Here is a 24,182-nt window from a genome sequence, read left to right as displayed (position 1 = left end):
AGGTGTTTTAGACAGGCAAAGTATCACAGAGTTAAACAAATGCAACATAAAAGAATGCAACACATCTTTGCATCATTAAACCCATGTTCCACAGCATAAACAAATGTAACACATCTTAAACTAATATTCTGCAACAGCGATCTAGTCAGGAACAGACTGTTTTTTATGTGCTTGCACACATACGAGTAAAAAGTGGCAGCCACTGCTTTGCACAAACCGTCCCTGCTCAGCAGCTCATAGTGAGCAGTGTTTATTCCCAAGAGTCTACTAACCAGGCATGGCTGCTCCCTAAAGTTCAGGAGCCGCTTCTGGAAAATTCTCAGGCATTCAACTCTCTCTCCCCCTCCACTCTTCTTTTAGATTGTGCACTAGGTGGTCAAGGAACTTCCTCTTTCCTCTTTTCCATTCCCTTATCCCCCCTCATGATGCATGATGGGTAATCTCTACAGGTCGATCTTGCAGCGGTTCCTCTCTTTCTCTGTCTAAGCTGCTACTGAACCATCTAGTATGGTTTCCACCCTACTTTCCCATATCCAGAAATTTCATTTGGTTTATTTTTAAATCTCTCATTATATTTTATTTTTTTTCTAGTGTCTTGTTCATCTGCTGGTTTTTTCCTATCTTTTTTATTTTCAGACAGAATCTCTATATGAAACCCAGGCTGGCCTGGACCTCATGGTTCTCCGGCTTCAGCCTCCTGGGTGCTAGGGTCAAAGGCCTCTGCACGGCCACCCCTCTGGCTTCTTTCTACTTTTATTTTTCCTTTTTGAGACAGGGTCTCACTATGTAGACCTGATTGATCTGGAACTTGATTTGTAGATCAGGCTGGCCTCGAACTCACAAAGATCTGCATGCCTCTGCCTCCCAAGTGCTGGGGTTAAAGGTGGGTGCCACCACACCTCTGGCTCTTTTCTACTTACTTTCAGTCCTTAAACCTATGACTCAGACAACTGTAACGTGCTGCTTTTCTAAGCATGAGGTCTGAGCCCAAGGCTTGATTCCTTTTGCCTCTGCCTCCCAAGTGCTGGGTTACCGGCCTGTGCCCTCACACCCTCCCAATACCTCCCAACGCTTTGATTTTCCAATCCTTTCATGTTTCTTCGCCTCTTGGGGGCTCAGCTCAGCACTTCCAGGAGTATCTGCTGCCACCTCATTAGCATTTCTGGGGTATGTGTAATGGGAGAATTTACACTGCAAGTTAATGGGGGAAGCTAATTAGTCTACACAATTGCCGCTCTAGAACTATGCTAATACAGACCTGTTTCTGCCCACCCCTGACTTGCGGGCCTTCTGGCTCTCACAGTTGTTCTCTTTGAGACAGGTGCTCATCTAGAGTCCGAACTGACCTTGAATTTGTGGTAATTCTTCTCCCCGAGTTCAAGCGTGAGCTATGACACTCAGTATTTGTTTAGTTAGTTTTGGTATTTTGTTTTGGCAGTGAGGAGGAGGTTTAAACCCAGGGCCTCACACATGCTGTGCGAATTCTCTGCCACTGAAATACATGCAGCCTCTTCCCCTTGTATATATTTTATTTTTATTAATTTATTTTTATTTTTCTGAGACAGAATCTCACCATGTAGCCATGGCTGGCCTGGACCACACTCTTGTAGACCAGGCTGGCCTCAAACTCATAGAGGTCTTACCTGCCTCTGCCTCTCGAGGGCTGGGATTAAAGATAAGCACCGCCATACCCAGCTCTCTCCCTGTTTTAAAGATGGGGGTCTCACTTTGTTGTACAGATTGTCCTTGAACTCTTAGACCCAAATAGTCCTCTCGCTTCAGTCTCCTAGCTGAATAGTTGCGACTGCATAAGGCAGAAGCTTTGCAACTCCTTACTCTATTTCTGGAACGGCTGACTGGCTGCTGGCAGAGAACAATGGTTACTCCTTGTCTGAGCAGCCCTGTGTTGCAGAGCTCTCGATGCTAGGACTGAGACAACCTGTGTCTCTCAATGTCCTTGAAATACGAGAATGTGTCTGTGGACCTCCTAAGTCTTGACTCCCATCTGAGAAGAGTCTCCATTGCCTGGTGGCTCCCCTTAAGCCTAGAGAAAACAATTCTACCTTGAACGTAGCTTTTCCTCTTCTCTGACTGAACTGTGATCCCACGAGCCAAAAATAAGCCCTTCCTCCTGTAAATCACCGCTTGTCAAATGGCCGCAAGAGAGACTAACACCACACTTGGCCATATTCTCATCTGGAAAACGTCCCAAGAACCCTTGCGGGCTGTCGGGATGCTTCTATGGGAGGCTGTCTGGGAACAGCCGTCAAACAGGTAAATATCAATTCCTTCTCTGCTTTGTAGACTTGGTGCCTAATGTTTATCCAGTAAAATAAAAGCAAGGATCACACTGGTGGCCATTTCTCAGGAAATCTGAAGACCTGCCAAGTTCTACACAGGCTCCCAGTGCAAGGCAGACTCTCCAGCAGGGGCTTCTAAACGCTAGTCTCGAGATGGAGGGTGGGAAGGGGGGTGGGGGGGAACAGCAAGCGGCTTCTGGGCCCTCCGCTTCTGTGAAGATTGCCCCCCAAAGCCACAACAAGGTGGAGCTGTGCTGACTACAGCACTGAGGTGTCTCTAAGTAGGACAGGACCTGAGAAGCCGGCAGGGAAGGTACATCATACGAAGTGGAACACCACCCTCATGGGACACTAGGAAGAGCCCTGTGTGTCAGCAAGGGGTGGACCTGCTGGGCCTCCTAGACCAATACTCTGTGACAGAGTCCTTAAATTCTCTGAGACTATTCTCTTGAAAACAGGGATAGTAGTCAGAGGGTGGGAGGTAGGGGGAGGGAGAAAAAAGGAAAAGAGGGTGGGAGAGGGAAGGGACTAGGTAAGGGGAGAGCCTGGGGGAAGGGGGAGGGGAAAAGGAGGCAGGGAGAGGAATGTGGGGGACTACCCATAGGTAGGAAGGGAGGCTGCTGGACAGCTGTGCCCGTGGTTCTGTGCTCCACACACACTAGCTGTCCCCTCCTTGGCACACTGGAGGGGGCACAGTATTCTCCATCAGAGCTCTGCAGAGGCCAGGCAGGACTGATTAACTCCACACTGGGATCACTCTCTGAGTATGTGATTAGCACACGCCAGGCTCACGAAGCTGCATCAGCTAACAGTCACTGGATTACAGAATATAAAACTAACCAGACTCCAGACTTGTGGCCTAATTAAGTCTTCGGGTCCCCAGGCGCTCACCAAAAGTCACAGCGGTAATTATCTGAAGAAGTCCCTGCTGCGGTTCCCTAGGACAGTTCTCAGTCCAAGCTGATAAAGATCTTTCCAGCCTGACATTCTGCCCACAGCTCCCAGTTTGGAACCTCCAGCCCGACCTTTCTAATGACTAAAGGCCAGAGACACTGAGGTTCCAATGGCTGGCTAATTAAGTCTGAACAGAGAACCTAGGCCCTTTAAGGAAATGGCTCAACGCACATGCTGGGTTGAAATGGAAGGCCTTGTTCTCTGTGGAGCTGGCATCTCCGTGTCCCCATGCATGCCCTGGTCAGTACTTTTTGTTTTTTGCCTTGACTAAGAGGCAGCTAATGGCTAAATTCATAGCATAATTACTGCACAGGCTAATAATAGAGAAACACACAGTGTCCTGCTCTTCCCCCCCCCCCCCCTTCCAACTTGACACAAGCCAGAGTCATCTGGAAAGAAGACTTCAGTGGAGAAAATAAGCTCAGACTGCAGGCAAGTCTGTGAGGCATCTTCTGGACGAATGAGTGTGGTGTGGAAGGGCTCAGCCCACTGTGGGTGGTGCCACACCTGGGCTGGTGGTTCTGGGGTATATAAGAAAGAAGGTTGAGCAAGCCATGGGGAGCAAGCCAGTAAGCAGCACCCCTCCACGGCCTCTGCCTCAGTTCCTGCCTCCAGGTTCCTGTCGTGAGGTCCTGCCCTGGCTTCCCTCAGGGATGGACTGTAAAGTGTAAGGTGAAATAAATCCTTTCTCCCCAGGTTGCTTTTGGTCATGGTGTTTTTTACTGTGACAGACATGCCAAGACGCAGGGTAATAATGACTGTAGCAAAATCTCCTGCATGGCTACTGCTTCCTGGCCAGCCACGTACCTCACTGCTTTAGAGATGTATTCCCACTTAAGCGTATGACTAGTTCTGTGAAGCAAGCATCACTGGGCCCTTTTCTCAGGAGACTGAACATGTGGAATTTGCTTGCTCAGCTGGGAAGAGCACCAACGGGTTTGGATGCAGGCTTGGCTATGAGCATTTCTGCTGGATCCAGGCTCTACTCTCTTGCATGGAAACTTCCTGATGACTTTATCTCCCATACTGCCCCAGCCTTCTCTTTGTGGTATTGGGGACTGAACTTGGGGTCTTGTGCATGCTAGGCAGGCACTTTATCACCACGTCACACCCTAGCTCTGCCAGGCGCATTGATGTATTTTCTGACCTTCACCTCATCAGTGCCAAGACCGAGAAAGCAGTGCCTATCCTCTCAGTGACGTTGGTTGTACTCAGTGAGAGAAAACAGGCAAAGCCCTTCACACACGGCCTGTCACATAGTCCACAGCCAGAAAGCGGCAACTGTTAGAACCCAGAATAACTACCACAGGCAGTGGTATCATTTTACTAATCAGCCTGAGGTTTGGAGCGTTGAAGTGACTTGCCCAAGGTCACCCAGACAGAAATCAGCAGGGTCTGGACTTGAATTCAGGTCTCTAAACTTTACATCCAGTGCTCCTTTGTACCTCTGATTCTCCCGTTGTCCTGCATCTCAAAGACACTTGGAAGGGTGATGAAATGTGTCTGTAGATGAGGAAGGGATGGGGAGCCAGCTGGGGCGGACAGAAGTGAGGGACCCCAGGGTCCAGCAGAAGCAGGCTTTTTAATTGCTTAGCAAATATGCCCCGAGGCATGCTGGCTCAGTGTGGACCGCATGGACAGAGCCACCGGGCACAGACAATATGTAGCACCCTTAATTAATTCCCTTCAAGTCCCTCTAGAATGAAGAGGAGAATAAATGCATAAATAAGCTGAAGCAGGAATTGATTTCTTGGTTCATAGGGCTTTTTTCCTGGCAGAGCCAGCTAGTATGAGTCAGTCTGAATTGAACTCCCTCTCCAACTGTCCAATTTTAAAAATCTTTTCAGAGCAAATACATAGAAAAAAATGAAGGAACGGTTCATTATGATCTGGGGCCCAGGGTCTCTCAGTGAGTGCTCCAATGGAGGCCCTGCTTGGCAGCAGACATCGTCACCTTTACCCCTGCCACCAGCTGGCATCATTTCCAAAGCAAATTGATGATGTCCTTGGCTGGTGAGAGTCCACTATTGCGGCGGGGGAGGGGGGCGCTGTTTATCTCGGGTAATTCTGGCATTGCTCATATCCTGCTCACTTGGCAGGTGTGCTTCCTGTCTGGGTTTTGAGAGGGCAGTGGGGGGTGTGGTGGGTATCCACACAATCCATGTGAACTGCTAGGCAGGCTGGAGTGGAGCATCTTGGTATGGCAGGGTCACTGGGAGGCTTGGACAATGGTTCAATCAGTCGGTCCATGCATCCTGTGCACTGTGGTGTCCTTTAGGCTAAGGCGGCTCACGACCCTCTCCTCCAAAGGCCTTGGTTGTTTTCTTCTGTAGGAGGAGCTCACAGCATGCTTCATGGCTGTCTTCATATATCTCAGTCATAAGTCAGTTAGCTGGAAATACAGAGGCGGCAAAACGGTTGTTCCTGGAAGCTGGCTTTGGTGACAGTGGCTCTCTCCTAGGCCACGTGCTCAGTGTTTGAAGTGGTGGAAATAATGGTCTACACTCCAGGGTGCAGTGTGAAGAGATGGGCATCCTCAACCAGGTGGCTTCCGAGAATGTGATGTACAAGGCAGGGAGAGCACCCATTTCAAAGCACCTGCTATGTGCCGGCGGCTGGGTCGGATGATAGGCACCCCCACTGCTGACTCCCATCCCTCACCTCAGACCCCAACCTATGTCTCTGGGAGGGCTTTTATTTCAATCCACCCAGCTCCATGAGGGTGAGGATGTCTCTATTATCTCTCCACAGCCTGGTACAGAACTTGGCACACAGTAAGCACTCCATAAATGAGCCAATGGCGTGGAGTACCATTGTGGTCTGTGAGCTGGGATATGGCTGCCATAAAATCCTATGGTGAAGTAGGAGCTCCAGAGTTGGGGAAAGACCCTAGCGAGTCCACCTTCTCCATCTTCCTGTTTCTTAATGTGTGTGTATGTGTATATGTATGCTTGTGTGTGGAGGTCAGAGGTTAACCTCAGTGTTGCTCCTCAGGGACTGTCCACCTCGTTTTTACTTGAACAACTTGGCTAGACTGATTGGCCAGTGGACCCTAGGAATCCACCTCCACCTGGCTCTGCCTCCACAGCCCCGGGATTACACACCGCCATGGCCAATTGCTTCTTACGTGGGTGCAGGGGATCAAACTCAGGTCCTTGTGCTTGTAGGGCAGCCACTTCACCTCCTGAGCCATCTCTCCAGTCCTGACTTCACTATTGCTAAATCCCAACTTGCACGTAGAAAACAGAGGCAGAATTACCTGTCTCATGGGTTGGGTGAGATTTGAAGAGAATGTGTATTAAAGTATAATCTGATGAAGGAGCAGAGGGCTGGGTCTTCCCGGGTGGACTGCATCAGTCATTCCTGTTACACACTCATTCCCACCCTTAGTGCCCTATGTCTCCAGGTGCCTCCACCATCCTCTCCCCTCTGATTCCCTGCACAATGGGCACAGACTAGAGCTGACCGTTCTCAAAGCAGCTCTCACTTTGGCTGGGATCTGCCTGGCCGCACTTCCAGGGTGAGGGGACCCAAGGCTGGGCAGTGGCTTTGGCTCTACCCCTTTGCTGCTGATACCCTGGGTGCTGCAGGAGAGCTGGAGGCTGGGCTTCTGAGCTCCTGGGACCACACACCAAGGCTCTGCCCTAAGGGCCTCAGGGCTTGCTTCATCTGGGTTTCCTAAGAAGGTTTCCCGCACCTTCCAAGCTGGAAGGATTGTTCTGTGAGGGAGAGCTAGGGAAGGAAGTTCTCCTACTGCAGACAAAGAAAATGCGGCTCAGATATTCGAACGCTTGGTCATCAGGGAGCAGAACTGTTTGAGAAGGATTAGAAGCACAGGGGGCGTGGCCTTGTTGGAGGAAGTGTGTCACTAGAGGGTGGGCTCTGAGGTTCCAAAAGCCCATGTCAGGCTCAATGTCTGCGCCCCTCTCTGCTGCTTGCAGATCAGGATGTAAAGCTCCAGCTCCATGCCTGCCTGCTTCCCACTGTGATGATCATGGACTAACTCTCTGAAACTATAAACAAAGCCCCAATTAAATGCTTTCTTTTATAAGAGTTGCCTTGGCCATGGTGTCTCCTCACAGCTATAGAACAGTGACTAAGGCAGGGCCCGTATTGTCTTGGCTGACCCCTTAGCTGAGAATTCATCACAGAGGCCAGAATCCCATCAAGGCCTTCTGGCTGCTAGTTTCTAGTGTGGGTTCAGGAAACAGAGCCTGCCCACAGTGTTGTTCTTGTGGGACTGTGAGGCCCCAAAGTAGATGCAAGAATAAGACGTCCTGGCTTTCAGCCTTTCAGCACCTTTTGTAGGAGGCCACTCATCTGTCACTTCCCTGTGTTAAGGATGTCTGCATTTCTTGCTTTGGTCAATGAAATGTGGCACGTGTTACTTCAAGATAAAAGCCATTTAGGGGCCAGAGCACGACTCACATTCTGTGACCTTACAGAGGAGGCGCCTGGTGAAGTGTTAGGCTGAGTGACTATAGCTAGCAGCACACCTGGCAACCCACAGTGGGGGACATCAGGTTGGAGAGGTGGCCCAGTGGTTAGAGCACTGGCTGCTCTTCCAGAGTACCCGGGTTCAATTCTCAGCACCCACATGGTGGCTTCCAACTATTTCTAACGCTAGTCCCTGGGAATCCTACTTTCTCCTTTGGCCTCCCAGGGCACCAGGCGCTCAGGTGGGGCATAGACAAACATGCAGGCAAAATACTCATATACATAAACTAAATACAGTGGAAAAGAGTGGGGGATGTTGGGGTTGGGGAGACGGCTCAGTGGTGAAAGTGCTGTCCCTGCAAGTGAGGACCGGAGCTCAGATCTCCAGAGCCCATGAAAATGTCAGGTGGGTCTGGCAGCCCATCCACGACTCCAGCTCCAGAAGGTGGAGGCAAAGGATCCCCAGAGTGAGCTGCCTAATGAGACTAGCCATATCCGAAAGCTCTGGGCAAACCAAGCCTCAATGAATAAGGTGAAAGAGTGTTTTGAGGATTCACAGGAATGTACACACATGCACGTGTATCCCACCTACATGCCAACATGAATACATACATGTACATAACACACATGAAAAATATAAAGTTAAAAAAAGAGAGAGTGGGGATGTTTGTCACTACCCTATAACCTTGTCTATCCTGACTGATACACTGTGATGGCTTGCTAGGCATCGAGTTCAAATCACTCACAGCACACTCCCTGATGGATTTATTCCAGGTACAGGGGCCACAGAAGTCAGTGAGACAGATTCCTATGCTCAAGGGGCTTCCAGGTGACGCTTATCTGAAATGAAGCTAACCACGCTGAACCTGAAGGAAGGGCAGGTCAGGCTGTGAGAAGCCCCTGTGAACTGTGGCTCAGTCCTCAGAGCAGCAACACCCAAGGTCCACAGCATCACCTCACAAGGGACATTAGGCATGAAGCCAATGGTCCACCCCCTCACCCCCCTGCACCTTGGGGAGAGGGGAGGAAGGATGAGCCAATGCTGGGAGGGTGAAGGGGAGCCTGGAAGAGACTTACAGGTGACTCTGGGATTTATAACCACGGATCATTATTGGCTCCCAGGGGACTCCAGAAACAGTGTGTGGATTCTGATGCACTAGAGCGAACCCTTCTCTTCACCCCTCAGATCACGGCAGCTCGTTTGCCATTAGGAGAGGCTCTCCTGTCTGCGATTAGTTGGGTGCTAAATAACCAGGGCTGTCTGGAACCAGACAGGTAGCTGGAAAGAGTTAGTCATGGAACGGGAGCCTGGGAAAGAGGGTAAGGAATCCATTCAAGATGGCAGCCAGCTGGGGATTGCTGCTCTATTGTCAGTAACCCAGGCTGGTGAACAGGCAGGCATGGCGACAGGAAGAAACAGGACCTGCTGTCCCTGACCCTTATGGTGGCTAAGTTTCCTCCAGTGAGGATTACAGGTGAGGCCACCTACATGCCAGCTCATAGCTACTGGACTCTGGAAAATTCCAGCACATTCTACACATTTATTTACTTGTTGTGTGTGCCTTGGTGGAGGTCAGAGGATAACTTGCAGAATGGTTCCCCCTACCACGTGGGTCCTGGGAACTGAACTCATGTCCTTTCTCGGCTGAACCATTTCACCAGCCTTCCAGCATGTTCTAAACACTCTGAGAGTCTTCCCGGCCTCTGTTACGGACACACATCCCTGTGCCGTGTCACTGTTAAGGTGGAGGTGAGAAGACAAACCACTCTCTTCCATTTCCACGGTCCTTCCTTCTCACCTCCCATTACTGGGTTCTGGGGAATGAACTCAGCTCTTGGTGACAGACACCCTACCCACTGAGATATCCTACCGGCCCTGAGCCCGGGTGGCTCTGAGGTACACTCCTAGGTCACAGTCACTCACGGGCCTGTAGGACAGGTGTGCGAAGGAGCAAGTACAGGGAGGGACACCTGGGGAGAGTGGACAGCGGCCAGGAGTGCAGTTGAGCACTGGGGTGGATGTCACATGGCCAGGCTGCCTGCCCTGCCACCTGCTGGCCTGTGATCGGGCTCCCCAGTAAGCTCAGGTCCTTCAGTGACCTCATCTGTGGAACAGCCGCGCTAATCAGAGCTCTCTCACAGGGCTGCTGATTACACGAGCTACTGTATGTTGAGAGTTCAGCACTTCTAGGTGCAGGAGGATAGTTAATGTCAACGTGATTACTGCTACTGTTGAAGGAGAACGTTCCAGACGGAGCGAGGCCTACCCTGGGGGAGGGGGCAGGGGTTGTTAGAGATGGGAGCACACTGAGAGGGAACATGGGTTGGCTGGGTGTGTGAGTGTGGCTGCAGCTCCACAGAGCGGGCAGCAGGTGGTAGAGAAGACGCTGGAAGGGAGGTCAGCTGTGGGCCTCGGGTGTCACTAAGAAGTCTGTGCCTCGTGCAGAGAAGAGGGTCTCCGCAGGCCCCTGGAATCTGCAGAGTTGCTGTGTGTGTCGGGTGTGGGATTGAGCACGCATGGGTGAGCTGCAGGTGGTCTAGTGCCCACTCCTCCAGCAACTCATTTGTGGGATTGACTCAACTGCTCATTTGTTCCAGGATTTAGAGACTTCAGCCTTCCCTAGCCTCCAACCAGTCAGCTCCAGCTCCACCTCGCATCTCGGCATACCAGCACCCCCACCTGCCCCCGGCCATCCCACAGCAGGCTTCTTGTGTAGGCTGTGGAAACCCCAGGCATACTACTTCCAGATGTACTCTGGAACTCCACCTTTGTGTTGATGATTACCCTAGAGGACCTCTCTGCCAGCCCCCTCTACACGATGCCTGCCATGGTTTGGGGTCTGTGTCCTCTCTATACAACACTGATGAAGAATGGTACCAGCTCTATACTTAGATCCTTGTGGATGGCCTTTTCACAGTTTCTCATCTGTGAAGCAGGGAGAGAGCCCCTACACCCACCTCCTTGGGCTGCTGCTGTGTACTGGGGGCTGAGAAACGAGGAAATACTTGCCCAAGCTCAGAGCATGGCTGTTGCCAGTCCACACCAACTCACATGCAGGTGACCTTGCTTGCTTCCCTCGCCCCAAGTCAAGCTCCTGTCTGTGCTAAATACCCTGACATGCCAGACAGTGGGGTGACAGACCCTGCCCATCTGGAGTTCTTGTCCACTGTGGGGCTGGAAAGGGGACCCTCTGAAGTTCAAGGACCCAGAGAATTGCGTGTCCCCTCATCTACACAGCACCCCCTCCCTTCTTGTGCCCTGTACGATCTTATATTAGAGCTTATAGATAGAAATCAGTCTTTGCTGAGTGCACGCATTGGAGCCAGCTGCTTCCACATCTGGGATCTCATTTTAATCCCTTAACCACCCTTTGGGGTAAGTATACAAAGTCTCATGTTTAGGTGAAGACCGAGGCATGGAGAGGTTAGATAAGTGGCACCTAGTGACAAAGCCAAGTGTGCTTCATGTTCTTACCCGCGGGCCAGGAAAGTGCAAGAGACCCAGAGAGAAAGTTGCTTTGGGAGCCATTACCAAAGGCTGTGTGCAGGCACACCCAAGGATCATGCTGCTCTAGCCACCCCCTGAGAAGCCAACTGTCCTCATCTTTCTCTTTCTTTTTTTTTTTTTTTTTTTTTTTTTTTTTGATTTTTTCGAGACAGGGTTTCTCTGTGTAGCTTTGCGCCTTTCCTGGAACTCGCTTTGGAGACCAGGCTGGCCTCGAACTCACAGAGATCCGCCTGGCTCTGCCTCCCGAGTGCTGGGATTAAAGGCGTGCGCCACCACCGCCCGGCCTCATCTTTCTCTTTCTTCTCTCTCCAGCTTCCTGACTCAACATAGGGGAGGCAGCTGCTAGGCAGTCTCATTCTCAGTGACCATGTAAAAAATGGTAATGGGACTCATCATGCCCAGCAGGGGAACTGAAGCCTGGCTTGCATTAGACCAGTGGTTCTCAACCTGTGGGTCTTGACCCCATGGGGCGGGGTAGAACAATCCTTTCACAGGGGTCGCATATCAGACATCTTTCATATCAGATATTTACTTTATGATTCCTAACAGCAGCAAAATTATAGTTACGAAGTAGTAACGGAAATAATGTTATGGTTGGTGGTCACCACAACATGAGGAACTGTATTAAAGGGTTGTAGCGTTAGGAAGGTTGAGAACCACTGCATTAGATGGATGGTGGTAACGTGTAATTTATACCATCTGGAGGCAGAGGCTGGCTTTTTTTTTTCTCCATGAAGAACTGCTTCTACCGATAAGAGCATGTCACTCTAAGTGAGGAGCCAGGTGCACGGTTTGCACATGGGGTCGGGAAATGGCAGAAAAGATGACAGTGGTCCAAAGGCCTCCTGGGGGAACAGCCTCAGAGAGCAGCAAGGAGCCAGCAACAACAGACAGATTCACAGGTGAGGCCATGGGGCTGTCCAGGGGTTCCAACTGTGACCCGCTGCAGGAGGGGCGCAGTGGAGATGGAGACCTCATTAGGCTGCCAGGGAATCATGGGAAGTGGCCCGGCTTTGCCGTCTCAAGACCCAGAGTTTGGAGAGGGGATTTTTATAGTAGTCTCTAATAACAGACAGGATGTTGGGGTCTGGGGTACAAGAGAAGAGTGTCTTATGTGTGTCTGCCTGTTTGCCTGGTGTTGGTACTCCAGGGAGCTATCAAAATCAGAGTACATCCCAGGTGGCCGCTGTCCCTGCAACCTTCCAGATGAATACACACAGAAATGACCTAAATCTAGCTAGCTGCTGGCAGCAAGACCCACTGACTTCACAGCCGGAACACAGCCTGTGTCAGATCAATCAAACCACAGCCAGCCATTATTAGCTCCCGAGTATATCGTGTAGCAAACCTCTGAGTCTAGGGGTGCTTTGTTATGTAGTGCCACTGTAACCATAGCTGACTGATAAACCCCTCTTGCCTCTTTAGAGCGTGGATGTTTTTGTATAGAAGATTTCACCACTTGAGAAGTATACCCCCGCTTTTTCCTAAGACAGATAAGCAGTGCAGTGACCATTTGTATAAAGTAGCACCACGGAACACAGCAGTTTGAAGCTGTTGGGACTCAGAAAAGGAGTAGGGGGTGGCAAGGAGCTGAGGAAAGGGAGGCACTGTGGCTCTCTCGGGGTTCATCCAGTAGTCCAGAGCATCATAGGTTAGTTACCTGAGGCAGGTGGATTGACTTGCTATACATCAATGTCATATTATCTATCTATCTATCTATCTATCAATCATCTATTCATCCATCCATCCACCCATCCATCCATGCATCCATGCATCCATCCATCTGTGGTACTTAAGAGAGGGAAGAATGTATACAGAAAGACATGTCCAACATCTTCCATCTTTACTAATTTTCACCCCTGCTTTCTTGCTGGTTCTTGCCTGACCTCTGACCTCAGCTTGGATTTTCCTGGTGAGCATACCCCAGAGCTGGCTGCCAGGCCCTTTTGTATGGTGGTTGCAGGTAAACCAGAACTACTTGAAATAGGACCACAGTGTCTCCCCATTGCTTGTACTGACTAGATACAAGCAGGGGAAGGAGGTTGCCACAAGCTAAAGGAGATTGGAGGTGGGGTGGGGGAAGGGGCCCAGGTGTGGACCTTCTGTGGCCAACGCCAAGGGTGGTATGTCCATGTTGTCTGTAACCAGGAAAACATCCCCTACTGTCAGTCTGATGGTGGGGGACATTTTGTCCACAAAGAGCAAGAATGGGCCGACCACACTCTTGAGCTCTGGACTTTTCCAGGGCCTTTTGGTAATACCAGTGCTGAAATGGATCCTGGCCTTTCCAGGTCTAGCTGATGGCAGACCTTCGCTCTTGCTGGTTGGGGAGCAATTGGGTCATATTCTTAGGCTGACCAAGGAGAGGGGTAGCTCTGGGTAAGCAGAAACTGGTGGGTCAAGGCTTCCCACGCCATCCTTGCACCAGCTGGTTTAAAGATTGGCAAAAACACTGTGTGGGTACCCCACCTGCTCTTCAGAACAAGGGGTAGGGCCCTCAGTTCTGTAACTAGGGAAAAGGAAGCTCAGAGCAATGCTCAGTGAGGTCTTGGGGACAGTGGCTGCCACTCCAAGCTGTTCCTTGCCTATCTGCCCTGCCGTGCGTGCACGCTGGAGCTCTCTTCCAGATCCTTCTCTTGTCTTCAGTGTCTTGCGTCTATATGTGCCACCAGGAGGTCGGGGAGCAGGGAAGCCTGTGTCCCAGCAACAGTGCCATACCCAGAGTGTTCTGCAGCTCACTCTCCCAACAGCTTCTTCCCCCACAGCTTCTGCAGATGGATCTGAGCAGAGCTGCCTTGGTATTGTGTCCCTTAACTCTCACCTGCCAGTGACAGCCCCCCCAAGCTCTCACCCACCAGTGGCAGGCCTCTCAGACCTTTTGTTGTTTTAGTACATTACAGAGAGAATAATACAGGGGCCTTACACTCCCCAGGGGATCTATGGTAGGCTGAATGTGGCCTCCTAGAAGAGTTGTTCAGCTAGAATTTGTGAATAAAGTCTTTCTGGGAAAAGGGAATATGCAGGTGTAATTAAAGATCTTGTAATTGTCCCGGGTCAGAATGGCCCTTGTTAGGATTCTGTACATGCGCAGCTCAGGGTCTTGTCTGGTACCTTATGTCATCAATGGGTGACTGTGTCTCCACCTTAAAAAGCCACACACAGACCCCCACGCTCTCTCTCTGTGCTCCTCTTTCTGTTTCCTCCTGTCTGCTCCTGCCATCTTTGTCTCTCCAGGCCTGGTTTCTTTCTAATAAAGCTCTTTCTAACTCTGATAACCATGGCCCATGACTCTTCTGCCGACCAACCAGCCCCGTTTATCCTTTCAGCCCTAAAGCCAATGACTCTGTTCTTGGAAGAAGAGGAACAAGAAGTGGTTCTATGGAAGATGGACACAGAGACTGGAACAAAGTATTCACAGTGTAAGGACCACCAAAGGATGACAGGAACCACCAAAGATGGTCAAGTGCAGCTAAGGCATGCCAATGGCCACCAAAGATGGCCAAGTGCAGTTAAGGGATGCCAAGAACCACTAAGGGATACCAATGGCTACCAAGCACCACTAAGGAATGCCAAGGGATGCTAAGGACTGCCAAGGACCATTAAGAGGGGGGCAAGCACCATCAAGGACCAACAAAGGATGCCATGGACTTCAGTGAACTGCTAACAATAGCAAGGACCACTAAGGCCAGACAAGGACTGCTAAGGGATGCCAAGCCACTACAAGCTGGAAGAGATAATAGAGGCTCCTCCTTCATGGGCTTCATGGTAAGTGTGGACCTGCAGACCCCTTGACTTTGCCCTCCTCACTGTCACTCCCATGCAAGAACATGCATCAGAGCACAAGGACCACTGTCATCATGACGGGACGGTCTGGCATTCATGTACTCTAACAAGAGTATGTACAGAACTAAGCCTCTTTCCATTTAAAGACCATTCATTTTCACTGTTATTTTAAGGACTGGGAATACACAAAACTGACGACCCCAGGCCCAGAACCAGTGTCCTGGGGACCAACTTGAGAAGGATGTTCGTTTGTGACAATGAGTGGACTTACCTTGCTCCTGAGCCATCTCTTGCAGACAGAAGTAGATGACTCTGGCTCCCAGGCTGAACCCAATCAAGGTGACAGGTCTCCGGCCCTGAGGGAAAACAGGACACAGGTGTCTGGAGAAGTTACAGCAAGTTTAAACAGGTCAGTCCTTGCAGCGACCGCAAACTCCTCAGCTGTTGCTTGTGTACACAACATTCTGGTTCCCACTCTGAAGTATTCATCAGTGGTGTCAGGGCCCTTGCATAGGCAGGAGCTGGCAGCTCTGGGATTGGTTTCCTCCAGAGCAGGCGGCCGCTGGCTAGGCTAATTCCCTTTCATCTCAAACCATTATCAGCCATGGCTCTTCTTCCCGGTGAGACAGAATGAGTCCATTACATGGACCCCCTCCCTTAGACTCATCTGCCTACAGCAAAAGACTGGAGCGATGTGGGGTCCCTCTGGGGATGGAGATTAGACACAAGGTGCAATGTGATGAGGAAAAAGTAGAAAGGCATGGGACGGAACTTCATTTTCTGGATAGGAAACGACAAGATGCTGACTGGGGAGCCTGGAGAAAAGGTGGGGCATTATGGGAAATAGGAAATTGGAAAATAGGAAACAGGAAATTGGGGAACAGGGTCCAGCTCCACACAGGAGGTGCAGGAAAAGGCATTTAGAGCTGCTGATCATCTTAGTGTCCTCTCTCTTTCTGTCCTGAGTCTTTCTAGGTACACAGCCAGAGAAGAGGAAGCTTCTGGAAGTCCTTTGTGGCTAAGGATGTTCCCAGGGTGAGAGTCCTAGCCAGGGGACTGAAGACCAGGGACAGCTATGACTTCTAGGAATGCCTTTCATTTCTATGTTCTAACTTCTGAAAGTCTGGAATGTGCACACAATGTTGGGGGATGCCCTTAGGCAAAGAGAGAAATCAGTGCTTGGTGCAAGAGGTCACATGACTGAAGGAGCCCAGGCTCCCAGGAGACAGTGTGGTGGTTTGAATGAGAACGGCTCCCATAGGCCATGTATTTAAATGCTCGGCCCCCAGTTGGTGCAACTGTTTGGGAAGGATTAGGAGGTGTGGCCCTGTTGGAAGGAAGTATGTCACTGGGGGTGGACTTAGAGGTTTAAAAGCCCACACCATTCCCAGTTAGCTTTCTTTGCCTCCTGCTTGTAGACTGAGCTGTGAGTCTTCGGCATCTGCTTCAGCGCCATGCCTGCCTGCCTGCCTAACTCTCTGGAACTGTGAACTTCAAATTAAACTCTTTCTTGTATGTTTCCTTAGTCACAGTGTCTTGTCACAGGAATAGAAAAGTAACTAAGACAGAGTGATGGCTCCTGCTGAGGTGTGCACATCCTAGGTCCCAGAACCTGTGAATGTCACTTAATGTTTAGGACAGGGACTATGGTGGTTCGAATAGGTATGGCCCCCATAGACTCATGTGTTTGACTTCTTGGTCCATAGGGAGTGGCACTATTAGGAGGTGTGGCCTTGTTGGAAGAAGTGTGTCACTGTGGATATGGGCTTTGAGGTCTCATATGCTCAAGCTACCCCCAGTGTGGCTCACAGTTTCCTGCTGCCTGCAGATCAAGATGTAGAACTCTCAGCTACTCTCCCACACCACCTGCCTGCATGCCATCATGCTTCTTGCCATGATGACAATGGACTAAACTTCCAAAACTGTAAGCCAGCCCCAATTAAATGTTTTTCTTTATAAGAGTTGCCGTGATCATGGTGTCTCTTCACAGCAATAGAAACCCTAACTAAGACAGGGACTTTGCAGATGTGATCTAGTCAAGAATTTTAGCTGGGTGTAGTGGCTCATGCCTATGACAGGCAGCTGAGGCTACATGACTGCTAGGAATTTGAGGCCAGCCTGGGCTATGCTGTGAGTTCTTGGGTAGCCTGGGCTACAGAGTGAGGCACTATCTCAACCAAAACCAAACAAATAAAGAGGAGTGTAGAAATCAGAGGGACACAGGAGTCAGAGGGACACAGTAATCAGAGGGACGCAGGAGTCAGAGGGACGCAGGAGTCAGAGGGACACGGGAATCAGAGGGACATGGGAATCAGAGGGACACGGGAATCAGAGGGACGCAGATGTCAGAGGGACACAGGAATCAGAGGGACACGGGAATCAGAGGGACATGGGAATCAGAGGGACACGGGAATCAGAGGGACATGGGAATCAGAGGGACATGGGAACAGAGGGACATGGGAATCAGAGGGACACGGGAATCAGAGGGACATGGGAATCAGAGGGACGCAGGTGTCAGAGGGACACAGGAATCACGGGAATCAGAGGGACACAGTAATCAGAGGGATTCAGGAATCAAAGGGACGCAGGAATCAGAGGGACACGGGAATCAGAGGGACACGGGAATCAGAGGGACATGGGAATCAGAGGGACACGGGAATCAGAGGGACGCAGATGTCAGAGGGACACAGGAATCAGAGGGACACGGGAATCAGAGGGACACGGGAATCAGAGGGACATGGGAATCAGAGGGACGCAGGTGTCAGAGGGACACAGGAATCAAAGGGACACAGGAATCAGAGGGACATGGGAATCAGAGGGACACGGGAATCAGAGGGACACGGGAATCACAGGGACACGGGAAAGAGAGGGACACAGGAATCAGAGGGACATTGGAATCAGAGGGATGCAGGCGTCAGAGGGACGCAGGAGCCAGGCAGAAGGGAGGAGGAGCAGAGAGGAAGAAGCCTGTGGATGCTCCAGACACCGCTAGCTTTGAAGAGGGAGGAGAGTGCCCAGCAGAAGAGGACAGAGGCCTCTGGGAGCCCAAGAAAGCTAGGAAATGGACGCTTCCTTGCAGTTTCCCGAAGGAAGGCAGCCTGTGGAGGCATATCAGAGTCTCCACACCGTGAGGAGAGCATGCTCCTGCGTGAGGTGAAGATGCCGACAGCCGTCACCTTCCTTGGTTGTTGACACCCAGACTGCCCCGTGGCAGATGATAAAGTTCTACCTTGTTTAGCCAATGCCGCTTCGGTCTTTGCCAAAGGGCTACTCTGGTTTGGGAGAGAAAGATACAGGAGTTGGCTGGAGTTAGCAGTTTCCCAGGCAACATTCCCATGTTGGCAGAAACTACTGGGTCTCTCAGTATCTACTCTCCCTTTGTCCGCAGTAATTGAGTTTCAGCTGGCTGCATGCTTTTTCAGAATAAAGCCTGAATTTCCTGGCTTTGGAGGCAGTGAAGTGTGATCACGTGACCAGTCTCTGGCCAAGGGGCAGACACGGAGAGGCTGTATGGCAGGCACCTGTCTTGCTCTTCAGCTCTTCCTTTCTCCTGCCTCCGGGATCTCAGATACTGTCACTTTGGGGCAGGAAGTCAAGGCCATACCCAAGGCAACAATGGTGTGGCCTTGACTTCCTGCTCAAGGCAAGAGGCCTCTCTCTTATGGCACACACCATCAGAGTGCATGACGTCTGCTCTAGGCTTCTCCAGTGAAAATAAACTTCCACCTTGAGTGTGTGTGTGTGTGTGTGTGTGCAAGCATGTGCAAGCCCGAGGTCAACACCGAGTGTTGTTCCTCAGGAGCTGCCTACCTTGTTTTATGAGGCAGGGTCTCTCACTGGCGGGGGATGTTCCGATTTAGCTAGCCTTGGTGAGCAGCGGGTCCCACGGAGCCACTTGTTTCTACCTCCCCAGTGATGGAATTAAAGGTGTGTACTACCACATCTGGTGTGTTGTGTTTTGTTTTTAAATGTAAGTTCTGGGGGGAATGTACTTTATTGAATCTCTCTGGCCCTGGATCTAAATTTTATTTTAAAGCTATTTTTTTAAAAAAAAGACTTATTTTTATTTATGTGTATATGTGTATGTATGCCATGTGTGTGCAGGTGCCCGAGATTTCCTGGAGCTGCACTTAGAGGTGGTTTTGAGTATCCTAGGATACTTTCCTGATTTGAACTTGAGTGGCAACAAAGATGACTTTCTCTCCCAAAGCTGCTGGGCTGCTTCCAACCGACTTACTGTTGGGGTTCCCATCGGTATACATGGTGTACGCATTGGTATACAAGCTTCCCCTGCCTGCCTCCCCACCCCACCTCCACCATTCCGGGGTACCTGCTGCCTTGAGAGGAGGATGTGTGCCAGGTGCTTGCCAACCTCTGCAGACCGGTGAAGACACACCCCCCAGGGGTTGTCGATGACGTTGGCGACACTGAGGAGGGAAGCCGGCCAGGTCAGGGCAGCCACGATACCTGGGGAGGTGGGAGCCCAGAGATGAAGCAGGGGGAGCCTTGCTGGGGTAGTGTGGCTGATGGATGCTCTAGTGAATGTGCATGGAGTCTGTATAGCCAGGAACCCGAAAGATTTCCTAGTGTCAGACTCTGACTAGCAAAGGGGGAAACTTGAAACAAACATTTCTGATATACAAACTACATCTCTTGCCTGAGCACACATCATTGTGAGATTCCAAAGACAGCCCCATCTACTCACACCATCCAGTATCCTAGATCCACCATCCTGCCCAGCTCACGTGACTTATGTAGGCCAAAGAGACAGCAGCTGTGAGGTTTGAGCTAGCCTTGGGTATGGGACCGCCTCTGCTGCACTTCTCCCATTGGAATGGGCTAGCTTGGTTGTCTTCAAGAGATGAGACACGTGGGACGGAGTCAAGCTGTTTAAGTTGCCTCTGAAAAGCTGGTCCTGAGTCAGGGGACAGTTGGCTGACCCACAGATCTAGGAACAGGCCCAGATAAGATGAGCCAACTCTAGTCTTGCCTCTCCTGAGCTGTTAGTATAAAGGATTATTATGCCATGAGTTCGGGGGCGTCTTGTTATGCAGTGATAGCCAATGGATACATTATGCAATTGACTGTTGCCTTGTCTCTTGGCACAAAAATCCCAGACTTTTCACAGAGGAAGCTGAGGCAGGAGGGTTGCCAAGTTTAAAGTCTGCCTGGGCTACTCAGTGAGTTCAAGGTCAGCCTGGACAAATTTAAATGAAACCCTGCCTTGAGACAAAAAGAAAAGCAAACTTGGGGGAGGGAAAGAATATGATCTTAAATATTAAATATATTTAATATTAAGAACTGCTTTAACTAACAATAAAAATATCCTAGTTTCAGACTGAGATTGCTGTAGCCACTTGTCTTATCTCCAAATGCACAATAAAACTGTGATTTTTCTCTCTCCACTCAAAATAAAAACAAACAAGGTAAACACAGTGCTGGAGAAGAGCCAGTTGGTGGAAGGCTTGCTTGGCATGCACGAGGCTTTAGTTTGATCTGCAGCCTTTGTCTCTAGCATGGTGCCAGGCTCCCTTGGGTCATAAGCATTCAAGGATTTGGTGCCACTGTGTCATACCATGGCTGATCAGGGAGGGGTGCTTACCAGAGAGCACGGTGTACTTGAGAGCCTCCTGGGCCACCATGTTAGCAAGGCCACTGAGGATGGTCTCCAGGGCGTTGCCCAGCTCCATCAGGTACTTAGCTTCCCAGGCCAGACAGTACTGCTCCTGGCTTCGGGCTAGGGCCGTCCATGGGGCGCTGAATGTGCCTGAAGAGAACACAGATAGTATAGACAGCATCTTCTATTGGCTGTGGCAGAGGATGCCCCACCCACTAATCAGACAGACAGCGACAGGGGCCTCTTTCTCCTAAGGGTTTGCCCTGCCATCAGTCAGATTCAGTCAAGAGGACAGATGAGTGTACTGCTGCCCTATAACTGCACAGAGATGGCTGCCAATCTCCTGCCTCCATTAAGAGCTAGGTGACCTTGGGAACATCACTATGTGACCTTGAACCTGACTTTGCTCATCTATGAATCAGGAAGATGTCAGGTAAGCATTTGAATTACTCCAAGGTAAAGGATTCCTTCCCCTCACCCAGGAAGCATTCCAACAACAATCCACCAGCATACAGGGGGACTAGCATGGAGGCCCGTGAGTTGGCAGCACCCAGACTCCAGAAACACCAACTGGGAATAGTGTGGAAGTTGGAGGTCTGGAGTAGGGAGAGGCAGGACCACTCCATTGTTCTTAGCCTCCATTTCCTCACCTAGAACATGGAAATGGGAAATGACCCTGAATGAGGACCAGGAGACAGCATGACCACAGAGACCAATGCTCACCATGACCCCTGCTCCATCCTCCCCTCCCTAAGGCTCTCTGTCTTCAGAGCCCAGCAGGGCACCTGATTTGGTCCCACCTGTTTCTGCCTGTGGCAGGATACACACCTGCTCCAGACCCTGGTACAGGCACTTAAATAGCACCCCTACCCCACCCCTGCTTTGAATCCGTTCCTTACTTTCTTCCTCTGGTCCTTGGGGTTCCAGCCCCACATCTCTTCCATGGCCCTTCTGACATATCATAGACACTCATCCTCCCCCAGCCCCCAAGTTCCTGTCACTTGGTCTGTCTGCTAGATTGTGTATCCCGCAAGAGCACAGGAAATGGCCGTGTTGCCCTCCATTGACTATCGAGGGCTTGGCTTGCTGTGGGGGCGCATGGTAAGCCTGATATTTTATAAATACAGCTTGGTGACTGAATGATGGTGTGTAACGGATTATAGCTGGATGGAGAGTGGACAGTCTATAGTTATTGCTGGCTGGCTGAATGAACGGCTGGATGGATGGGTGAATTCTTATCTGGATAATGGATAGTTGGGTGCACAGGTGGATGGATAGAAGATGGTTTTCTCGCCTCTCTGAATCTGTTTTCTGCTCTGTGAAATGAGCCTCCCACAGAGAGAAAGAACTAGGCCAGGGTCTGACCAACAGCCACAGACGTGGTTCTATCTGAGTCCCTCTCCGCCCCGGTCCTCACGGTATCTGCCGGACCCGAGCCAGCCAGTGATGGCAATGGTGATGTGCAGCTGCCTGCCTTCTGTCAGAGGCAGGAACATGAACTCCTCAATGGCCCCGACTCGCTTCTTCATCTTGTATCCTAAGGACATAGAAATGAGCAATTGTGGTCACCTATTCACACAGCAAACCCTGTTTATATTCTCTGCTCCTGGACAAATGTATTTCATCCGTGAACTCTTTAAGACAGGCACCACTAGTGACCTGACCAGAGGATAGTAAGACACTACTGCCCAAGGCCACCAGAGCCACACCATCGCTGTGTTCCAAGTTTCCTGCTGGGCCTTAACTCTCACAGAGGTGATGCTGACTGCTATTCTTGGCAGTGTTCCACATGTCTGAGTGTGACTGGGGGCCAAGGGCATGGGCAAGGCTGGAGGGCTGAGGCAAGGACTTTAGGAAGCTTCATGCCTCCAAGGGATGGTGCCTGGGTACTTCCTGGTTGATGGCAACAGACTCAGCTGGACTCTTTCTCAGCAAGTGCTCACCAGGTGCCCATGGGACAAATGAGTTTGTCAAACTTTGTCCTGACCCTGGCTGTGCTGAATATAAGTCCAGCAACTTCTGAGGGCTGCCGAAAGTCTAGCTTGGTGGGACTCTGAAGGGGCGAAGCCACATTTCCTCCTCTTCCCCTCAAGTAGCCATCTAGGCATCCTTTTGGCGAGTCGTGCTGGATCAAAATCCTTTCCAACTCTCTGTTCCTTCTTAACTGTACCTGTCAGGCCAGCTCCGGCAGCACCGAACAGTGAGGTCATAACAGCTATGCCAGCCACCGAGCCCAACGCGGCTGCCCCAGCACTGCCAATGATTGTTGCGGCTCCCGCGGCAACAAGGGGGGCGGCTAGCCCCCCAGTCACACCTGCAGGGTAAGAGCTCAGTTAGGATTAATGGGTTCTTTTTCCATGAGCTGCCCACTGCCTTCAGTGGAAGCTTCCAGCAATACCTTTAAATTACTTTTTATTTTTAGAGACGTTCTCATGCAGCTTTGGGTGGCCCGGGACTCACTAGGCAGCCAAGGATGACCTTGAACTCCTGATCCTTTTGCCTCTATCTCCAAGTGCTGGGATTATAGGCATGCACCACCATGCACAGGCAGCTCCTATCAGTGTTAATGAGTGTATTTACTACGGAGCTGAGTGCTGTCACGTGCTGGGGCCACCTCCCTACTGATACACAGACCATGAGCTACCCCCTACAGCAGGCCTCACCAATCACTGTCCCGCCTCCGACTGTGGCCAGGCCTATCAGGAGATAGCGTTTCCACTTCCTCCGTTTTTCTTTCTTCTTCCGGGATGCCTCTGCGGTCCTGGAGAGAAGAGGTTGGTTTATGGCTAGCTATGGGCCAGGATCCCTGAGATCTCCCACCTCACCAACCCCTAAACCCGAGATCAATGGTAGGTAGGCCCTAGGTCCATCCGTGGTTGGGGGAAATCTCAGTGAATGGGGCATACTACTTACCCAGCAGATCCATCCTAATGGGTGCAATTCAAATAATGAAAAGATAATAATAATAATAATAATAATAATAATAATAATAATAATAATAATAGTAAATAGTAATAATAGCAACAACAGCAAGAGAAGTGAAGATTAGCTTCTACAGAACAGATGGGCCAGAATGAGTACAGTATGTACTCCATCTTGCCAGCAGAATCCACCCCCCTGGGGATTTTGGGAAACCCATGCCCTCCAGAGCAATTACTTGTGGGATGGGCTAGTGAAACATCTGTATGGGTGATGATGGCCTTGTGGCAACAGCTGGGTTGGTCCAGACTCAAAACACAGACCCTATAAACCCCATCAAAGGTAAGAAGGCATCTGTGGCAACAGCGGTTGGGGTCTTATGAGTTGAGAGAGGGTCTCAAGGCCCAGGCAGGCCTCTAACTCTCTATATGGCTGAGAATAACCCCGAACTTTGGACCCTCCTGCCTCCATTTTTCAAGTGCTGGAATTGCAGGCAGGCCCCACCATGTTCAATTTATGTGGGACAGGTGTGGAAGCCAGGGTTTTCAGAAGGCTAGGTGAGCACACCACCGACCGAGTGGCCATCACCAGCCTCTCTGAGAATGGCCGTCTCAAGCGCTCAGAGTCAAGATGCTCAGTTTTCCTGACGGACCTTTAGCCCTTG

At 50.6% G+C, this 24,182-nt stretch overlaps 1 protein-coding gene across 4 annotated transcripts in view; it reads right to left on the bottom strand.

Moving 5' to 3' along the window:
* Tmco4 (transmembrane and coiled-coil domains 4) overlaps positions 1 to 24,182 on the bottom strand; it is an 84,550-nt gene that overhangs the window by 13,448 nt on the left and 46,920 nt on the right. For 3 of the 4 annotated variants that reach the window (XM_059255281.1, XM_059255282.1, XM_059255283.1), the window contains 6 exons: positions 23,263 to 23,360; positions 22,770 to 22,913; positions 22,017 to 22,136; positions 20,585 to 20,749; positions 19,313 to 19,449; positions 15,254 to 15,338 (listed from right to left, as the gene is read on the bottom strand). In XM_059255281.1, the coding sequence (XP_059111264.1) occupies positions 15,254 to 15,338; positions 19,313 to 19,449; positions 20,585 to 20,749; positions 22,017 to 22,136; positions 22,770 to 22,913; positions 23,263 to 23,360 (749 nt within the window). Of the gene's footprint in view, positions 1 to 4,817; positions 5,647 to 15,253; positions 15,339 to 19,312; positions 19,450 to 20,584; positions 20,750 to 22,016; positions 22,137 to 22,769; positions 22,914 to 23,262; positions 23,361 to 24,182 lie in introns of those variants that run through there. The other variant, XM_059255284.1, reaches the window with a different exon arrangement.

This window comes from Peromyscus eremicus, chromosome 2 (assembly GCF_949786415.1).
Source record: "Peromyscus eremicus chromosome 2, PerEre_H2_v1, whole genome shotgun sequence".
In the NCBI taxonomy this organism is placed as follows: Eukaryota; Metazoa; Chordata; class Mammalia; order Rodentia; family Cricetidae; genus Peromyscus; species Peromyscus eremicus.
The sequence above is the reverse complement of the archived record's forward strand: the minus strand, read 5'-3'. Positions and strand labels throughout refer to the sequence as shown.